The following is an 18,321-nucleotide window of genomic DNA, read 5'->3' on the forward strand; positions in this document are numbered from 1 at the left end:
CAACCGACACATTCTTCGCCAGACAATGATATCGATGAAACAAACGGAGAAAATGACGATGGCGACACATTCTGATGGTGAGTACATTTATTTATTTATTTATTTTTTGTGTTTAACATTAAAAACAAATTGAAATAAACTAGCGGATTCCACGAACTTTTAATGTTGAATTTATATTTTAATGTTAATAAAAGAGATCTCTGGATTAATACTGTTTGCAGATTGTGTAAATTATAATCAATTAGTCAATGAATGCGAATAAAAATAATAAAATTGCACATTATTATATTTCATGTTTAGTTTTAACTTAATACAAGCTCAAATAGAAATTTATCTAGAAAAATATTAGAGAGGATTTAATTAGAAAAAGTATAAAATTAAATCGAAAATATAAATAGAATGTATCAAGTGCCTAAAAGTTTATCGAGCGTTTGTTATCACCGAAAAATACGTATAATATATTTATTTTTATCGAGAATATGCTAAAAAATATATCAATCATTTGTTTTATCAGAATTAGTAAAACACTTTTTAGATATTTATTGTAATACGAAATTAATTCATAATTTTATTATTATTTGTTACAGATTTCAACCGACACATTCTTTGCCATAAACAATGATATCGATGAAACAACGGAGAAAATGACGATGGCGACACATTCTGATGGTGAGTACATTTATTTATTTATTTATTTGTACACCATGAATCGATGCCGTAGAAAGCAGGCAAACACTTGGCTTTTAAAATATATGTATAAATTCCAAAAGAATTACATATTTTATATCAGTAAATTATATTTTTTAACATAACGTTTTTAAGTGGTAAAGAAAAGCTGCCGGCGTCCGTTCCATTTTGTCCTCCTTTTACGAGATTAATTTACGACAGCTTAACATTCGATGGAAGTCGTAGAAGTATATAAGCCGCGGAATGTTCGCCATTATACGCGGTACGGCTGAAACTCGGGGTGCAAAGGGGCGCACTCGTATCTTAGGGGAGCGTCGCGACGTGCCGCTATTGGCTGAGCAAACGCTTTTACAAGCTGCAGCGAGGCATTTGATCCCTCGGTAGCAACCCTCCCGAGACTTATCTCGCATTGGCGCTTTAACCATAACGCGGCCCCCGGTCGTACCTAATAATATGTTTTATAGAGGCCGTCGTCCAGTATCTTTCTCCGACGAACGAGCTCTTAACCGTAGATACAAGACACCCGTGTAACTTGGAACAAAATTGTCTTCGCAGAAATGCGCAGAATAAAATAGTATATATTTAAAAACATAGAACATTAATATTCTACAATACTTAAAACACAAGGAAAAAGCATTTATAGTGCCATTTTATATAATATTTCTCTACAATATAATTTAATTTGTATGCATACACACATTTTACATGCGTGAATTTCCATTTTTAATACTTTTGACATTTTTACATTAACACTTTTAGCATGCTACTGTGTGTATCGTTGGTGGTACATGACAGCGTGAAAAAATCAAGAGTCCTGTATTCATAATATAAACATTTACATATGTCAATATAATATTATTTTTCCAAATTAAGCATTAGATAATTTACTAGAATACTGTCATTTACATCTCGATACGCAGAATTTAATTTGTTTTTTTGCTAAAGAGTTATATATGTTTAGTAGTTAGTAGTAGTTATATATGTTTATATAACATAAGAGTTTACTCTTATATTATATTAAATTAAAAAACACGAAACATTAATTAAAGTCAAGCAAAATTATCCATAAGGTATTCTTCACAATTAATTATACTTGTCAGTACTTTTAACATTTTTCTTTAAAAAATATGAATATGATCTACTCTTCATATTTTTTATATTAACAACGCAAATAATGATTTATTTTGCCGAAGAAAAATCGGCTTTATTAAAAATTGCACTATTAATTTATTAAGAATTACGGTATTCTGTATCTCTCAAATCAAAAAACATTGCTGTATAAACGAACAAGATGGTATATCTTTTTAATATACTAATTTTTTAATATACAAAATTATTAAATTAAAACTTATCTATCTATATATAGATACGCAATACATAATATAAAACGTTTTCATAATAATATAAGATTTTCTATAAATCTTTCTTTTCTACATTCACATGTTTGATGTCAGATCAAAACGTTTTGTGTAATTTATTTATTTCTATGATTTACACATACGCACACAAAACCAATGATATAATAGTTATTAAAGTATTAAAATATAATATTCTTTTGATAAATAACTAAATGCATTTATTACACTTTAATGCGGTATCGATAAGTAGTATAGTGACTGTTTCTTTAGTCAAAAATGTTTTGTAATCGTGTTTTGCATCTCTAGATAGATTAAATTGCACATATAAAAAATGTATTAATAAAATAACACATAGAAGATACGTACTCCTATATTGTAATTTGAGTATAATTTCGAAGATTCACACGCACCTAATATAATTTTGGGAGGGATATGTTATATGTGCAAGTTATCTGAAAAATTACAGTTGCAATACTTTTTGATATTGTAGATCTAATCAGCTGTGTATATATAGCATATTTGATTATATCAAAATATTGTAAATCCATATATAGACATGATATAAATCTACTGTATTCTAAAAATATTCTGGCAACGATTGTATGATCTGACTGCTTTCACACGATGTTTGCAAGTATGCCATAATGAGATTGCATATTGGCAAGACGTGTCAGCGCATCGCCCGCGATTGTTAATTCATAAATTTGGCGTTGCCATTTCGGTTAGCGGTATAGTGTCTATATCATCACGGTCACTTTCGGTTTTGAGAGGGGAGACTTATTGATGGTCCGCGTTTACGAGGCCGTTCGGCGGTTTTCCGCATACATTCCCCGCAGATTAAGAAAAAGAGCTGACTAAGTTGCACCCCTTTACGATCGCGTAAACTGCATTGGATTGCAAATTCTCGAGCACATAATAACGATCTCATCGTCATCCCCGTCCGTCGTTCCCGCGGCAAAGAAACGGGGCCTGTAGATTAGATGGCTCGTTCGACGGACGATACGAGAAATATGTCGGCTCGTATCCCATTACCCGAGTGCGCCACCCCTCTTTGGCTGACGTGGCGCGCACGCTATTTCGCTCGTCCCTTCGCCCCACAGAACGGACCGTTCTGGCGAAGAGATGCTGCGAGAGAGAGAGTGTTTCCATGGATACCAAGTCGGCCATCTTGGTCCATGGGCGTGAGGGATACGAGAGACCGGAGGAAAATCCGATAAATTTACTGCGACTACGTGGGAACGGGCGGCTTCGTTCCAAAATGGCGACTCATCTTGCAATATGCTTAAACCGTGATAACTTAAATATTTGCATTTTATATATGATTTCGTGCCTTTTCTTATGTATATTATTTTTTTGTTAAACCTATTTTCTAAACATTTTTCTAAACAAAAATTATTATTTAAACTTGCCAAATCAATTGTAGAAAGACTATGCCAATTTTTAATAATCCCGTTGATTTTATAAATACTAGAGTGTTTGGAAAGTTGATAACGATTAAATAAATTTAATATTTAACTCTTTCAATAATATATGTATATACATATAAAGAAATGTTTTTGCAGACATTTGTTCGAACACGGACGGAAAATTGCGAAATACTTTTGCTAAAAAAAATGTGGTTATAATATATTTTTTATATCGTCAATATATCTATTTAAAAAATTCCTTTTTTATCGTCGGTGGTCGCCAATGTCATGCACGTAACTTATATAGAATCGCATGACGGAATAACCAAGATTAAAGGTAGATAGGAATGAGCGTGGCGAAAAAGAAGCTAAAAAAGCAGTAAAACTGGTACGGATGCGACTTTAGCCGAACGTCTGAGAATATATCGCATTCTCTTCACGCGTATTTGGCATTATTGTACGGCCAACGTTCCGCGATGTGGTGTTTCTTCAACAGAAGGTTTAGGTGAATGGGTCGCTAAAGGCATACTTTTATTGCGCCTGTAAATATTATAACCTCCATTTGCTTCTTCTTCTTCTATAACTAAAGATCTTTCATAATCGAAAAGGGCAAAGTATAACTCCCAAAGAATACTATCGATGAGCTATTGTGTTTTCGGTATCCTATAAATCTTACGTGCTTGTAGAGATAATATTTATATAACGAAGAAGTTAAGAGTGAAAATGTGGAGTAATTATTTATTTTATATATTTGTGCAAGTGCGAAAGTTTATGCGTGCATATAAATTTTTTTTACATTACTTTGAAACAGCTGTTGCATCGCAATGTATCAAATAACGCGGTTTTGTGAAGCATCAAAAACTAAATATCACTAGCGATAGTAGCTGCTTCGACAGCCAGTCGCTTAACCGTGTACCATTTTGACAAGGGCTGCGCACGGTTTCTTTTATCTGTCAATAAAAACGTGCTACATGCTCTGTTTCCTTGGTAACAATCGCGTAATGTGCCTCCTCCTTCGCAATGAAAGTCCTTCAATATGTCTCTCGTGAAAGTAGCAAGAAAGTCGTTGTCCGCCGGTACTTTTAACACGGTAGCAGCTGCTGAATCGCCAATTGGTTTCGTCAATCTATTTAAAAGAAAGAAAAAATTATTGTTATTTTTTTAAACTGTTTTATATATTCGATCGTAATAATGCCGTTTTACTTCAATGTTAACCTACTTTTACCTCATATTTCTATACTTTATTATTATTATACTTGAAAATGTAATGCTATTTATTTTGCTATTTATGATAGAAAATATCTTTGATACGAATTTAATTTTTTTGTAACAAAAATTCTGGAAAAAATACGAGAATATTAAGTTTTTGCGGATAAAGATTTTTAATACTATATAAGTAAACAGGTTAAAAACTTTGCAGTTTGACTAATTTAAATTTTAATTTAATAGCATTACATTAAAGATTTACTGGTATAAAAATTAAAAATCAAGACAAATAATAATCTTTCGTTTTTTTATAAAGAGAAATTGATATAGTAAATTATTTTTACGTGATAGAAATTATTTTTACGTGCAAATAAAGTAACACAGTTTACCATTTATATAAGAGTCAATCTTTGTGTGGAATCTTCATGACTTCATGCATCTATATGTCCATTAGATTATTTGAATTTACAGAACTTTTCGGAATTTTCTTTCGGAATATCATTGGCTTATTCGAAGAATTTTCCGGAACTTTATTTGTCGTTGGTTTATTTGAATCTGTAAAATTTATCGGAACTTCATGTATCTTGAATAAGTCATGTATCCAATGATGAAAGAACTTAGTGTCAACGGCGGCAGTATTTTCCGTCTTAGATTTAGGAGTCTTGGCGCCTAGAAAAATCGTACAAAATATTATTAGAAAACTTTTACTCGAATAAATATCAACGATAAAGCATTATCTTATAATAAATTGAACCGATCATTTTTAGTATGTTCTACGCGCTTTTAATAAAATGATACGAAACGCGCGCACAAGATTATTGACCATATAAATAAATATTATATACATTTATTAGCACGCAATTTATTTACCTGCCATCAGACTTGCAATTGCCAACAAAAGGAATAGCAGCACAACTTTGTGTTCGGCCATTTTAATATTTTCTGTTGCCTACATCGTTTGCACGCAGTATTTATACACGATCTACCTGTACCGTCAAGTGCCTTGATAACAGATTCAGGTTAATAGACATTTTTTAATTACTAAATTATTGTATGTGCTGTAATTTCTGTCTGTCCCGCATGGAAAGATATGTACGAGTTTAAAGCAGCTGCTAAGTTAGTTTCTCAGTAGCATACGTGTCTATAAAATATTTTTACTGTCAGTAATTGAGGTTACTGGTGTAATTTTATCAGAATACATTTCCACAATTTATAATGCTTTTTAGATATTATTTTACGATTTAATTATTAAAAATTTTTATGTGAAAATATCGAAGTTATAATATTTTTCTATTATATATAACGAATTATAGTATCAAAGTTGTTTAATCGTACATTCAAGCTCGTAATTGTGCTTACACATAGTCCACATATTATTAATTTTTACAGCTGAAAAAATATTGATATTTCCCGTAACTGATTTTGTCTTTCATCTTGCCAGTTTAATTGACATTATAGCAATTAATTGACATTAACAAGTTTTGATTGTTAATAACAAATTTGTACTATTCTTACATGCAAATTCTTTAGATTGTTGTTTGATGAAAATCCTCGCGAGATTAATTGGATTAGGCGCAATAATAAGGAACCAAATGTCATTTTCGTGATTTTTAGTTTTGTACTGATTTTTGTTCTGTGGATATCAGATTTTTTAAAGATGCATGGAATTATATCTCTGAGAATGATTATAGTTCGATCATTATATTTGTGATAACGTTGGCGCAAAATTTTATTTCTGTTTCGCGAAGTTTACTCTAACGGAAAAGTAAGTTTAGAGTTGATTCCGCATTGCAGAACTGTGTCTAATTGTTATCCTAAGCAATGATGTTAACGAGTTCACAAAACAAGGCGTAAAACGTTATCCGTTTATTGAAATTTCAATTTAAGGAATAGAAGAATACAAAATAAGCTGAATATTTGATTCTATAATTTTCTATAATACGCGATAATACGTTAAAGTTTTCGTGATAACGAACTAACTGGCACACGTACGTTTATTTTTTCATGTGTGTATAACGTACTACGTCGAGCGTTCGCCGCGCCGTACGTTATATTGTTTATACATATAGAGTCGCCCCCGCCCCCACTCTATATCATTTGCACGGCGATGACCGAGCCGGTAGGCAGCGGCGCGTTACGCATCATTACCTCTCGAAGCGCGATCGCGACAAGCAGCAGAAACACGAGATCATCCGTTATGAACAATTTAATAATTATCAGCTCTCGCGTTCAGCTAACTTTCGCGATTAACGATCCGCAAGCATATCGAGGCGACGACTATTTAGCGAAACGGATATTATCTCGAGCAATTGATTTACTTCAAACAGAAATGGAAACGACAAAGCAAGGGAATTACAATAAACTATTGTTTTATTATTATATTTACGGGAGATGATTTCTGTAAGAACATTTGAATCTCGTATATGTATACTGATGTTGCGTTATGGATTTTTTTCGGAAATAGATCGAGTGAATTGTAGCTTTAAACGCGTCACTTTTTCTTGATAATAGGATGTGCGTCGCGTTCAATTAACATCGGGAATGTTGCCGGAATTACACAATATCGCGCAATCGTTATACATATAATTAGTTATTATGTATCGTAATTAACCGGGTGTGGTGTTGTGTTATGTGACAGCAACCAAAGAATCTGAGAGGAGGAGGGGACCTGGGAGGTATCGGGCGACGGCGGACCAACCATGGGGTGAGTAATTTACTATTTAAATATAACTTGTTATTTTTTTTAGATTTAACCATTTATTTCGAGTAGTTACTTGGAGTATTTAAATGAGAATTACAGATAAAAATATTTAGTCAAAATTTTATATCAATATTTTATATCTTAAAAGATTTTTTCTTTTTTGGAAATTATGTAAATGTCGCATTGGATTATATCTACTTGAAAAACGAATAAAGATTTTGACGCGTAATGATTATCTGTTAAAATATTAATTATATTTTGGAAGGTCTTATAATGGATTTTATTTTTTATGTTACAGATCAGCGTAGTTACAACGTGGTCACAACTCCGCTGTTGCGCATCGTATCGGTGAGTACTAAATTATATTTTATTTTAAGTTAAAATAATATCTGAATGAAAATTATGGTGAGTTATATGTGTATCAACATCTCGAGTACTCGCAACCCGTCGCGTCGCGTAAAAGAGTCACGGTCGGTCTCGCTCCGCGTATATAATTGGCACGAGACACTACCGTGTTTCTTGATAAGTATACGCAAAGCCGTACAGACTATAAATCTGAAGTAGACGGGAGGCGTCACGTTTACTAAATACGTGATGTCTAATTTCTCGCACGTTAACTTTGTTGCGATAACGAGGACTAGAATTATTACTGGCACAGGGATCCTTAGAAAATTAGGAGGCCGTTCGCCCACTATAACCGCCAATCATCGCTTCATAAAATTCGCTATGCGTGTAAACCCATTACACGAATTTAAGGGCATTGCCCGAAGGATCATGTCGGTCGGTCTTGTTCTTCGGCGTTAAGTGGTTCGCCACCGTTTCTTTTCTGCGAAAAAAAAAACGAAAAATATGTTGCCTCCCTCGTAATCGTCGTAATCACGAACGAGATACGTTTTTCGCGCGTACGTCGTCGCTGTTCCTCAATATCAAGCGAGCCGCCTGTAATTGCCGAAGAGAAGCAGCCATAGGCTGCGGGGACGCGTATAAACCAGTATCCAAGTAAGCTTGATATTTTCGGTTCGTAAAACTTTATGGATGGTAATATCTCCTACAGCGTAGCGCTCAGCAGATACTAAAACTTCTCCGGACTGCCCTATATAAATGTATAGGAAGTCTCATCAACGTAACCCTCTAGGTCTGTACCGTCTGTACTATTCGCTTCTTCGATTTTTTCGTCGTTGCTGAATCATGCAAAAAAAGCATTTAATATTTCGCGAATAGATATAGAAAGTCAATATACTTGCTAAAGCTGATACGTGGGTATCCAGATTTTAGGTCTTTCCATTTAATCAAAACTATTTCTTTCTTGGAATATTTTTTAAAATTACTATTTAATTGCAATGTCAAGGTTCGCATTTGTTCTTGTTAATGTCTTTATACTTATACATATTTTACATATTTATGTATCTAGTTTTTTTTTTGAAATATATATATAAGTTATCAATTTAACGAATGTGAAGGTAGCTAAATTAAATGTATGTCGACATACATTAAATATAGTGTTATTTAATTTTGTAAAAATGTTAAGAATATGTTGGAAATATTTATTAAACCGGGGATAACTGTTCACTAAGAGATAACTATTCTTAAAATCCTACTATATCTACAGAAGGACTGTCCAGGTATCTTCTTTTCCAACATGTATCAATTAACATTACGAAGACTCTCGTTAGATGGCAGTTTTTGATGTGACTTTTCAGCTACTCCCTCCCTAGTATAAAAAACTATTGAATATTTTTTTTAATTAGGGAAATCTCTTATTATATAAATTCAAGCTACGCAATTAAATTTATTTCTTAATAATGAGAATAAAAAAGACAAAGAATAAAATTAATGCAGAGTAAATTTTAGTATTTTTATGACATGATTGAAAAGAATATGAAAAGAATATAAAGAATGTGAGTCAATATATAAAAATATATATATATATGTAGGTGTAAATTTAATATATTAAACAAATTTTAATTTAAAAAAATTTTTTACACATCCGTCTATTTATCTTGCGAACTACATTAAATTGCATATTAAGAGAGAGTCATGGTACTATACAATTACATATTTTTTTAAGCTTATCAGTTTCATAGTCAATGATAATTTATGTCTGCATATTTTAATATGTCTGCAAATATAAAATAGAATTTTTGTAGCAATAATAATAATTGTTCTCTGATTAATACGATGTATTAAACAGAAATATCGCGTTTATTAGTTAACTATTACCGTTTTTTATTAACATTATATGTGTAAACGCATCGTTGAACGTATCACAATGTTTCTGTCTTTAGTTTTTACGATATAATTAATTTAACAACTGATATTATTTTTCAATTTTATTATTATTTTATTGCCAATATCCATATTATTCTTAATGTGGAAATATCCACTGTTTTGATAATATATGTCGTATTCAGACACACTTATGAATTATAATATATAAATTACGTAAGATTCTATATAAAAGTGCACATTACTTTATTATTTACGTATTGATGAGATATATGCTGAGAATTTAATCAGTATATGACAGAAAGGTTTCGTATATCGCGTTTTCACTCTGACTTTTTCCCGCCGCGACAGGTTTCTGAATTGACACTTTATCTCAAGTCATCTGAGAAAACGGCATCGCAGGTTTCGGCCACGAAAGGCGATGGCATAACGTTGAAAGATGCACCGCGTATTTGTTCGTACACCGCGATAATAAGTTGAGCAAACAACGAACGAGTCGTCTTTGGCGACGGCCGTCGGATCTCGAAGGACTCGACTGGTTTCAGTAACCAAGACGAGCGATCAGTTTCTCTCGAGCGGCACATCTAACTACATTGGATTTATATATTCTTTCGCGGAATATAAAGAAATTAAAATTTGGTGATTTTAATATCGATTCACCGTAATCTGCAAGTGCTCGTTAAAGCCACAATCTGAGAAAACGAGTATAATAGTGATAAATTATATGTGAAAAGTGTGCTGTTTTGTCATTATAAAGTGATTTTAGCTCGTATTATTCTATTCTACAATGAGTGAATACACAAAACACATGACAGATTTAAGGTATATTAAATAGATAATAAGTGCTTCTGATCCGGAATGCTAGATTATTTGTTAGCAGAACAGTAATTTACCAAGCGAATGTTTCGAGTTCGATGCCACCCCATGATATTATAATTTCCAGTAGGAAATATTATTTTATTGTGATAGAAATAAGAATCCAAAACACATCCAAGATAACTTAGTAATATATTTAACGAAATCAAAGCAGAAGAAGAAGAAAAAGAAAGTTACTCTGACACTACTGATGTATGTCAGAAAATTAGAAAAATTCACGATGCAACTTTTCATCTATCGAGAAAGGCGTGTATATTATAGGGAATAATGCGGTGTCATACACAACATATTTGGGTTTTCGAATTAAAACATAGTAAAACAATAAGTATAATGCAATAAAAAACTGAATAAACGCCCACGCAAATACAATTTAAAGATTTTATACACATAAAGGTAATTACTAAATCTTTTTTCTTTTTTTTTGTAAATGAAAGTTTGTTAGGGGATTTTTTTTAAAAAAATGTCGCGAAAATTAAAAAAATTGTCTAGGAAGATAAGAATTGATGTCGTATTTTATTTCGCGTCGTCATATAATTCATCAGTTTTAAAAAGATATTGAATGCTTAATGCATTTTTGCCAATTTAAGCGATTGTCCGATGTGAAGCGTATAAAGTATTACACGAAACTGTAATGAGAGTCTTCTCTGTAAGTCTTTTTACGTACTACTAAATTCTTTTTATTACAATTTTTTTATTTTAATGTCACGAAATTGAACGAATAATTATAAACTTATCATGTACTTTGAAGCGTCTAAAAATATAGAAAGAGATAGTACATAGGGACGGGGAGGGTCGTTTTTCCCATTCGTTATACCTCTATCGTGATTGAATAATTTGCAAAGTTGCTTAGGTACAGATGACTTTCTTGCTTCGATATTACACCTGATACGTTTGTTTGTAATCAATCTCCGTATTACGCTATGCAAAGCCGGTAAAACGCACTGAAATCCGCCGGCAAATCAGAATGAGTCGCCGTGCGTAGATCTTTATGAGGCAATACGTAGTCATATAGGCCGCGTAGAAGCGCAGTGCAGGGACGAAAACGCCGAAGTGGGAGAACACGTAAGCGCGCTGTTTTTATAATACACGTTAAATAACTTTACGACGCCTCAAGTATCGTGGCAAATTGATTTCGTAACGACAATCACGGAATTAATGCACAATAAAAGTATCATGGCGGCAATTAAGCCGAGCACTTGCTTAACTGTGAACCGCTCGCGGCATTTCAGTCGCGCTTGGGAGCGCCGGATGAATGATACATAAAACGGATCGATGTGCTGCATAGATGCGACGTTTCCACGGCATTTTTTTTGTTTTCTTAACGTCGAGACATTTTTGTGACGTATTTAGAGGAACGAACAGAGCATACGATGTCCTCGTGGTGAATTCTTTGTGATAATGGTGGTTGGAATATTAATCAACTTATGTATTGTCAGAGATAATTTCCGTTTTATGTATCATACTCTCGTTACGTGTGTGAACCCTGCATTGAGGGAGAATTTGCGGGTAATCGAGCGAGAATTGCTTTCGCAAACGTTAGGATGCTGTGCTACAGTCTTGTTTGTGTGCTTATTGCGATATTAGATCAGCGTGAACCGATCCAGCGGAGTCACGGCGCCGCGTTTCGCGCGCGTGCGTTTGTGTACACAACTATTAAGTGCTTACATTTATGCCTGTCATAATTGGCTTCGTTAAATGAAGAGAGTGACTGAGGAATTAGCTTGCCGGTAATAACGCGGCTATTTATTAACACGTGAAACGAGACGCCACAAGCCTCACAAACTCGCGAGCTCGGGGAAGTAGATCTCTTCTTCCTTACCGCGTTTGGAGGCCCGTCGTAACCTCTTCCTTCCAAGATCAGCCCGATGGTGAGTGGTATCCGACTAAAACCTAGAAATTGCTTTCTACATCTGTCTCTATCTCGATATCTCGATATATCTTTAGAATAAAATAATCACGTTTTGCTTCTACGGCGAGCATTCGGAACGTAACCTTCTCCGTTTATACCGGAGATAAAAATAGATTACGTTGGCTTTAATAAATTTCTCACGAAGCGACGATACCAGCGTGGCAGTGAGAAAGAATGAAAAGTGAAAAAAAAACGGAGATCGTGACCGGAGCAGAGAAGGACGTTAGAAGGTGGACGAACTGAGTCTGCGAGAACACGATCTGGTCAGTTCTGTACAATAACAATTGTCTTTATTGCTCCCGAGACGGTTTTGACGTTTTTAAGAGACGAGAAACGAAGAGAGAAACATATATGCGCACTCTCTCTCTCTCTCGACCGGTTTATTTCTCTTCGTTGAGTCTACCAGCCCCCTCAATTTGCTCGGTTGTATTTTTTGGAGATTCTCTACCGCTTATATTTTTCGTCGAAATAGTGACCGGCTAGCCTACATTCCACTTCGATTTCACTCCGTTTTCCGCGCTTCTCTACGAAAGGATTTTACAAGGTGCCGGCAAAAAAGTGTTTCTAGCCATAGAAACGGAAGTTTCTCTTTTTTTTAAATAGAACCTGCAAGACATGCGTGGTTCGTGCGCTAGAAATGAAAACAGATTTTCAGTGAGGTTTTTCGAGGGAGTGTGCACTATATAATACTCTTTCAAACTAGGCCTTTTTAAGATGAACGTTAAATCATTTTTCTAGCTTTTTCTTTCTATTCGGCATTCTTTTTATTTTCACCTTTTTCATATTGAGAGAGAATGGATTTTTTAAATAATATATGTAATAAGATATGAAAGTATTAGTTTATGTCCATATTCTTTTATTTGATGGAAACTCGGCGCGTGTGTAAATAGGACTTCTTTAGGATATGTTGTTCGGAACTGCCACTTTCTCCGAAATTGTTATTCGTCGTATATCTCAAGTGGTACTTGCACGATGTTGATTGCTCTTTCGCACAACTCGATGTGATCGCGACGATGGTAGAATGTATCGATATATTTTATCGTTCGCGATTTTGGTCAGCGATGCGTTGACAAATATTTCGCAAAGTGAATGTTCGGTTTAGAGATCGGATTACAATCGAAGAAATAATGATTGCCACAGAAAAGAGAGCTCCTGATTTACGAGGAGGATCGTTGTTAAGCATGCCGGCACATATAAAAAGAGAAAACTTATGGACGCATTGCGCGGTTTAATTTTGACGTCAGAGCAGGTCTTGGTGCAGCAGCCTGTCGGACCCTAATCTCCGATGTGGTGGCATGTTCACATTCCGAGTGCATGGAATGAGCGTCCGAAAATGGATGCCGCCGCAACCGTGGGAGGCATTTCGGCGTCTGGAAAAAGATGGTGGCGCGGGGGAGCGAGATCCATGAAAGAGGTAGATTTACTATCAGAGAGATTTCATTCCTCAGGGGTTTAGGCTTTCTCGGCAATCCCATTACGGGAGTCAAATGTGATTTAGGATCTTGGCCTTATACCGTGCACCGGCCTAGCCATAGGCTCAGCACGGCCGTGGTGTACACCATAGGCGTTTCATATCTCTTCGGGACAGATACCAACCGCCGCGCTCCATCCGATATTCCACGGCCAGCCATAGTCATGGGCGTTTCCAGCCGCGTAGCGGGAATTATTTCCTAAGGCTTTCTCGTAATCGATATTCCAATTGGGGAGAAAGAGGGTGGATCGACGCGGCATTTTCAAGAGCTGTTTCTGGGAAAATGGCCACCAATCCCGGTGTTATTAAATATTGAAATCGTATACTTATGCGTGAGTCATGCGTTTGATGACTGCTTATTAATACGACGCTTGGCGAATCGCCAATTCCTGTGAATTATATTTACCGCATAGTGCCAATTATTGAAATCAAATTTCTTAGAATTTACTACACTTATATAGAATCGCGTTAAATGTTAATCAGGTACACGCGATAGAAGCGGTAGAAATTCGCTTCGTTGCGCTCGTGCATGTTGTTGTTGGCCTTGCTACGGTCCTGCGTCGTTTCATCTGGTTCCAAGACGCGGCTTGCCGACTCGAGACTCGTCGTATTGCAGGTTCGAGCTTCGCTTATCCGCATTCGCTATACCTGCTATTATGTAGACGATAATGGTCGCCGCATAAATATTCACGCCGGTGATGCCCATAAATGCTACCGTCGCCGCGTGCTGCACGGTATATTCGATATACGGGCAACGCGCGCGTACGGGCATTAGAGTCGCTAGGTGGTTCACCATCTTGGATCGACGTCAGATCCTTGATCCTGCTGAGCAAGCGGGACTATTAATCACGCGCGCCGACACGAGGTACTTGGGAGAGTTCGCTATCGGGAAGCGGAGTTCCTGCCGATCGGTGTATGATTTATATCTTTAATCAGGAGATGGATGAATTGGTTTTCGTTCATCACGAGTTGACGGGACTTCGAGTCTATTTTACAGTTTTCCTGACATTACGAATGTTTAGACATTTTTATTGTCCCTAATTCATTTGTCTTGACAATACTGATTAACTCGAGAACTCGACTGAGAGTGGAGTAAATTTTAAAAACTAGTCTTTAAAATAATTATTTCGTTGCGATATTGGTACAGAAAAAGAAAGATAGACAAAAATTATATAGCATTATAAATAGTACTTTGAATAGAATTGCTTTTATTTAATTGAATTCTGTAACGAAATCACGAGAAATATTAATGCACATTTTACGAAGACGCGGCTATTGAAATTATTCTTGGAAATAGTGCTTTTTTTCTTGCGTTGTTGCCAATCCACCGCAAGCGGGATATCAAAATTGGTCGGAGTTGTCTTTGTACCAATATCGAAGCAACGCGCAACGTGAGGGGTCCACTTACACAATTATCCGCTCGCGGAATCTCCTCGGCGGCCGTTCGCTCGCCGTTTTACTGCCGCCTGCGCTCTCGCCCCTTTTTTTTAGTTTTATTCCCAAGCTGCTTTTTAAGGCTTCCCTCGCTCAGCTCCTTCTTTCTTCCACGCCGTCTTCCGCCTGCTCTCTTCGTCTGTATACCCTCTCCGCGCGGCTCGATTCCGGCAGTTACCGCCATTCTCTCTTCCTACGCATTCCACTCCGATCCGTCTCCATTTACTCTTCTTTCCTCGTCGGCACTGATTGTGTCGTCTAAAAATTCCAAGAGCGATAGTAACTGCAGCAAGTTGCAACAGGCTCGAACTTCAAACTCATCCGACCGATCCATGTGAGCCAAAGATGGAAACGTCTTGGATGATGGCCACGCGTGGGAAATCGGTCATGTTGACGCGATACTCTGAGAAAAAATTTGAGAAAAAATTTTACTTAACGCACCAGGATAAGGCACTTGAAATTGTAGTTCATCTCATATGTGTTTGACAGTAGGAAAAGGATGGTAAAGAAAAATATCGAACAGCTTAATATGTCTAACTTCCTACGACGTTATTTTTTGCAGGTGTAACAATATTAAAAAATAGTGCTAATACAGAATGAGATAGACAGCAAAGTATCAACGAACGTGTTTTTTTTTTGCAACGAGAAAGATAAGTAATGAGAGTAAGCGAGACGGGGTTATGGTTGGGCACCTTAGTCGTAATTATAACAAGCCATGAAACGTGACGAATCTCGAATTATGCGACATTCTCACCGTGAGCGATAACGACGCCGAGCTTCATTCCCGCACATGCAGAAACTGTTTATAGTACATCGGTTTCGTCGTACTTCAACAATTCTTCGATACGATAAGAATTTTGCATCTTTTAGTACAGAATAAACTATCTTTTATAGTAGAACAAAGTAGGGAGAATACGCCGGATAAAGAATAGTAAAGATCGCTTCTGTAGTCTGAATGTCATATATCTCGAAAACATTTTATTCCGTTAGTTTGCATGTCCAATAATTTTTTGTGATGGAATTTTTAAACCGACTGTGAAATGTTTAACGCTTTTATACTTTGCGAGTCCTGCTCCCTGCTATATTGCTACGCGGCTACTAAAACCAGTGTCACGGTGGATCAGAATGATTTGTGCTCTTGATGGAAACTAGTTTCGAGCTTTTTGTGATGGCGATTGAAATGGCGAGGTGACTGGAGTCTTTTCTTTTTTAAGTATCTTATAACGCTTCAGTAGGAGTGGCGGATCCTGACCATAGAAATTATTTTGTTACATATATGTAATAAGTGTCAGATTTTAGCTGCATTTCTCTTTCTCTCTTTCTCCAAAATAAATATTTTTCAAGCGCAAATATACTGAGAAACAATCATTTGAATAAACGAAACTAACGCATCAATGAACGAGCATGTTTAAATACACGTGTTAATTAAACAAATATAACAAACCTATACATAAAGTTGTTTGTTGAACGATTATAATTATATTAGTATATTAGTACAAGTGTATCAAAATAAAATTTATTATTTACATTGACATATAACTTTTTCAATAAGCTTGATACTTAAGCAGAATTAATTGCAAATGTAGGTTTACTAGCAGTGTTTTTTCAAATATGCATTTAGAAATGTATTTTTATTGAAAATAATTGCCGCCGATCAGAAATATCTCTACATTGATTTTATTTTTTAAAGCGAAAGTATTTTTTCATTGATTTATTTGCTTTTTCGCCTCGAGGCTTTCAGGATGCGGCGGCTAAAACGCTGCCTAACAGTGCGCCACGTTGCGTTGGCTCGTGTTTCGAAGCGTGCTAGCACGGAGCAGAGTGGACAGTCGTAAATACGCGTGTAAATATATAGCGGCTGTTACGTCGGCCGCTGTAAAGTCATAGTATGTAGCCAACGTTAAATGTTTGAATCCTTACGGGGGATTTGTGACTACAATGAATCTTATTTTGCACGACGCGCGATGTTAATCGGATTAGGTACTATCTGCAACTTTTTCAGATAAATCTGCGACTGAGAAAATTACAGATGCTGCTTTGTTAATTTAAAAAAAAACAAAACTGCACCTGAGTTTGTTTGTTACAGAATCTTTCTCTCTCTCTCTGTTATAAAAGATAGTAAATATGATAATAATTGCGATTTATATAACGATCAAAATTGTGATATAATTTAATTTAAATAATACATGATATACATATATCTTTAAGTACGTCAAACAGATTTTTCTGTTAACTCCGAGTATAAACATAGGGTTCAATTCAAACCTTTACTAAAAGGATTCGTTCCGATATGGGTGCATCGACCGCACCCTTTTGCGGTAACTATTTCGAAAGTTAGTGAAACTCTATTTGACCGCCGAGAAAATCTGAAGGCACTTTGCAGAAAAGAAAACACGGAAGCTGGGACCAAGAGGTTCTAATGCCAGAAAGGACAAGCAAAAAATGTAGTTTTATGTCGACCGTCCAAAACGTAATACCTGTCAATAAAGTAATTAAGGTTAGTGGGAATTTGGGGATTTCTACTTTACTATCTTTTTTTCGAACTCGAATCAGTTTTTCGAGCTCTTGGGTTTCTCACCCGGCTTCCGGGTTACTTTGAAGTATCTGAGCAGTTTAGACCTTAAAAGAGCTTTTTAAACAAAACCTTAATTGATATTGGGAGGTCAATTTCGATTGATTGCAATCGTCCAACCAATCAATTAGGAATTGGAAAAAAGATTTATATTATCGTCTCTGATGTAGCTGTGTAATTAAGTTCCATGATCAATTCATTCATGTCTCTCATTAGCGCACTAATAATACTGACACGTAGAAGGTAATGATTATTCTGAGTATATCCAACTCACAAAACCGGCTTGATTACATACAACCAATCCTAACCAATCAAGGTTGTTGGCTAACGTAATGTATAACAAGTATAATAAAATCGAATTACACGATGTGCGTATATTAAAATTTAACAAAACTAGTTTGCGAGTAAATTATTTTTACGTATGCATCTCGATTTATCTGGAAGATACGATAAATGATAATCAAATATATGTAGG

The 18,321-nt window shown here is 35.4% G+C and overlaps 1 protein-coding gene across 1 annotated transcript in view; it reads left to right on the plus strand.

The window, feature by feature from the left end:
• The first annotated feature begins 25 nt into the window (after positions 1-25).
• The window catches only part of LOC139812137 (uncharacterized), an 80,490-nt gene continuing 62,194 nt past the window's right edge, over positions 26-18,321 (plus strand). Inside the window, exons 1-5 of the mRNA XM_071776758.1 lie at positions 26-77; positions 222-226; positions 588-669; positions 7,296-7,361; positions 7,657-7,706. Of these exons, the coding sequence (XP_071632859.1) occupies positions 26-77; positions 222-226; positions 588-669; positions 7,296-7,361; positions 7,657-7,706 (255 nt within the window). The remainder of the gene's footprint in view (positions 78-221; positions 227-587; positions 670-7,295; positions 7,362-7,656; positions 7,707-18,321) is intronic.

Source organism: Temnothorax longispinosus, chromosome 4 (assembly GCF_030848805.1).
Source record: "Temnothorax longispinosus isolate EJ_2023e chromosome 4, Tlon_JGU_v1, whole genome shotgun sequence".
Classification (NCBI taxonomy): Eukaryota; Metazoa; Arthropoda; class Insecta; order Hymenoptera; family Formicidae; genus Temnothorax; species Temnothorax longispinosus.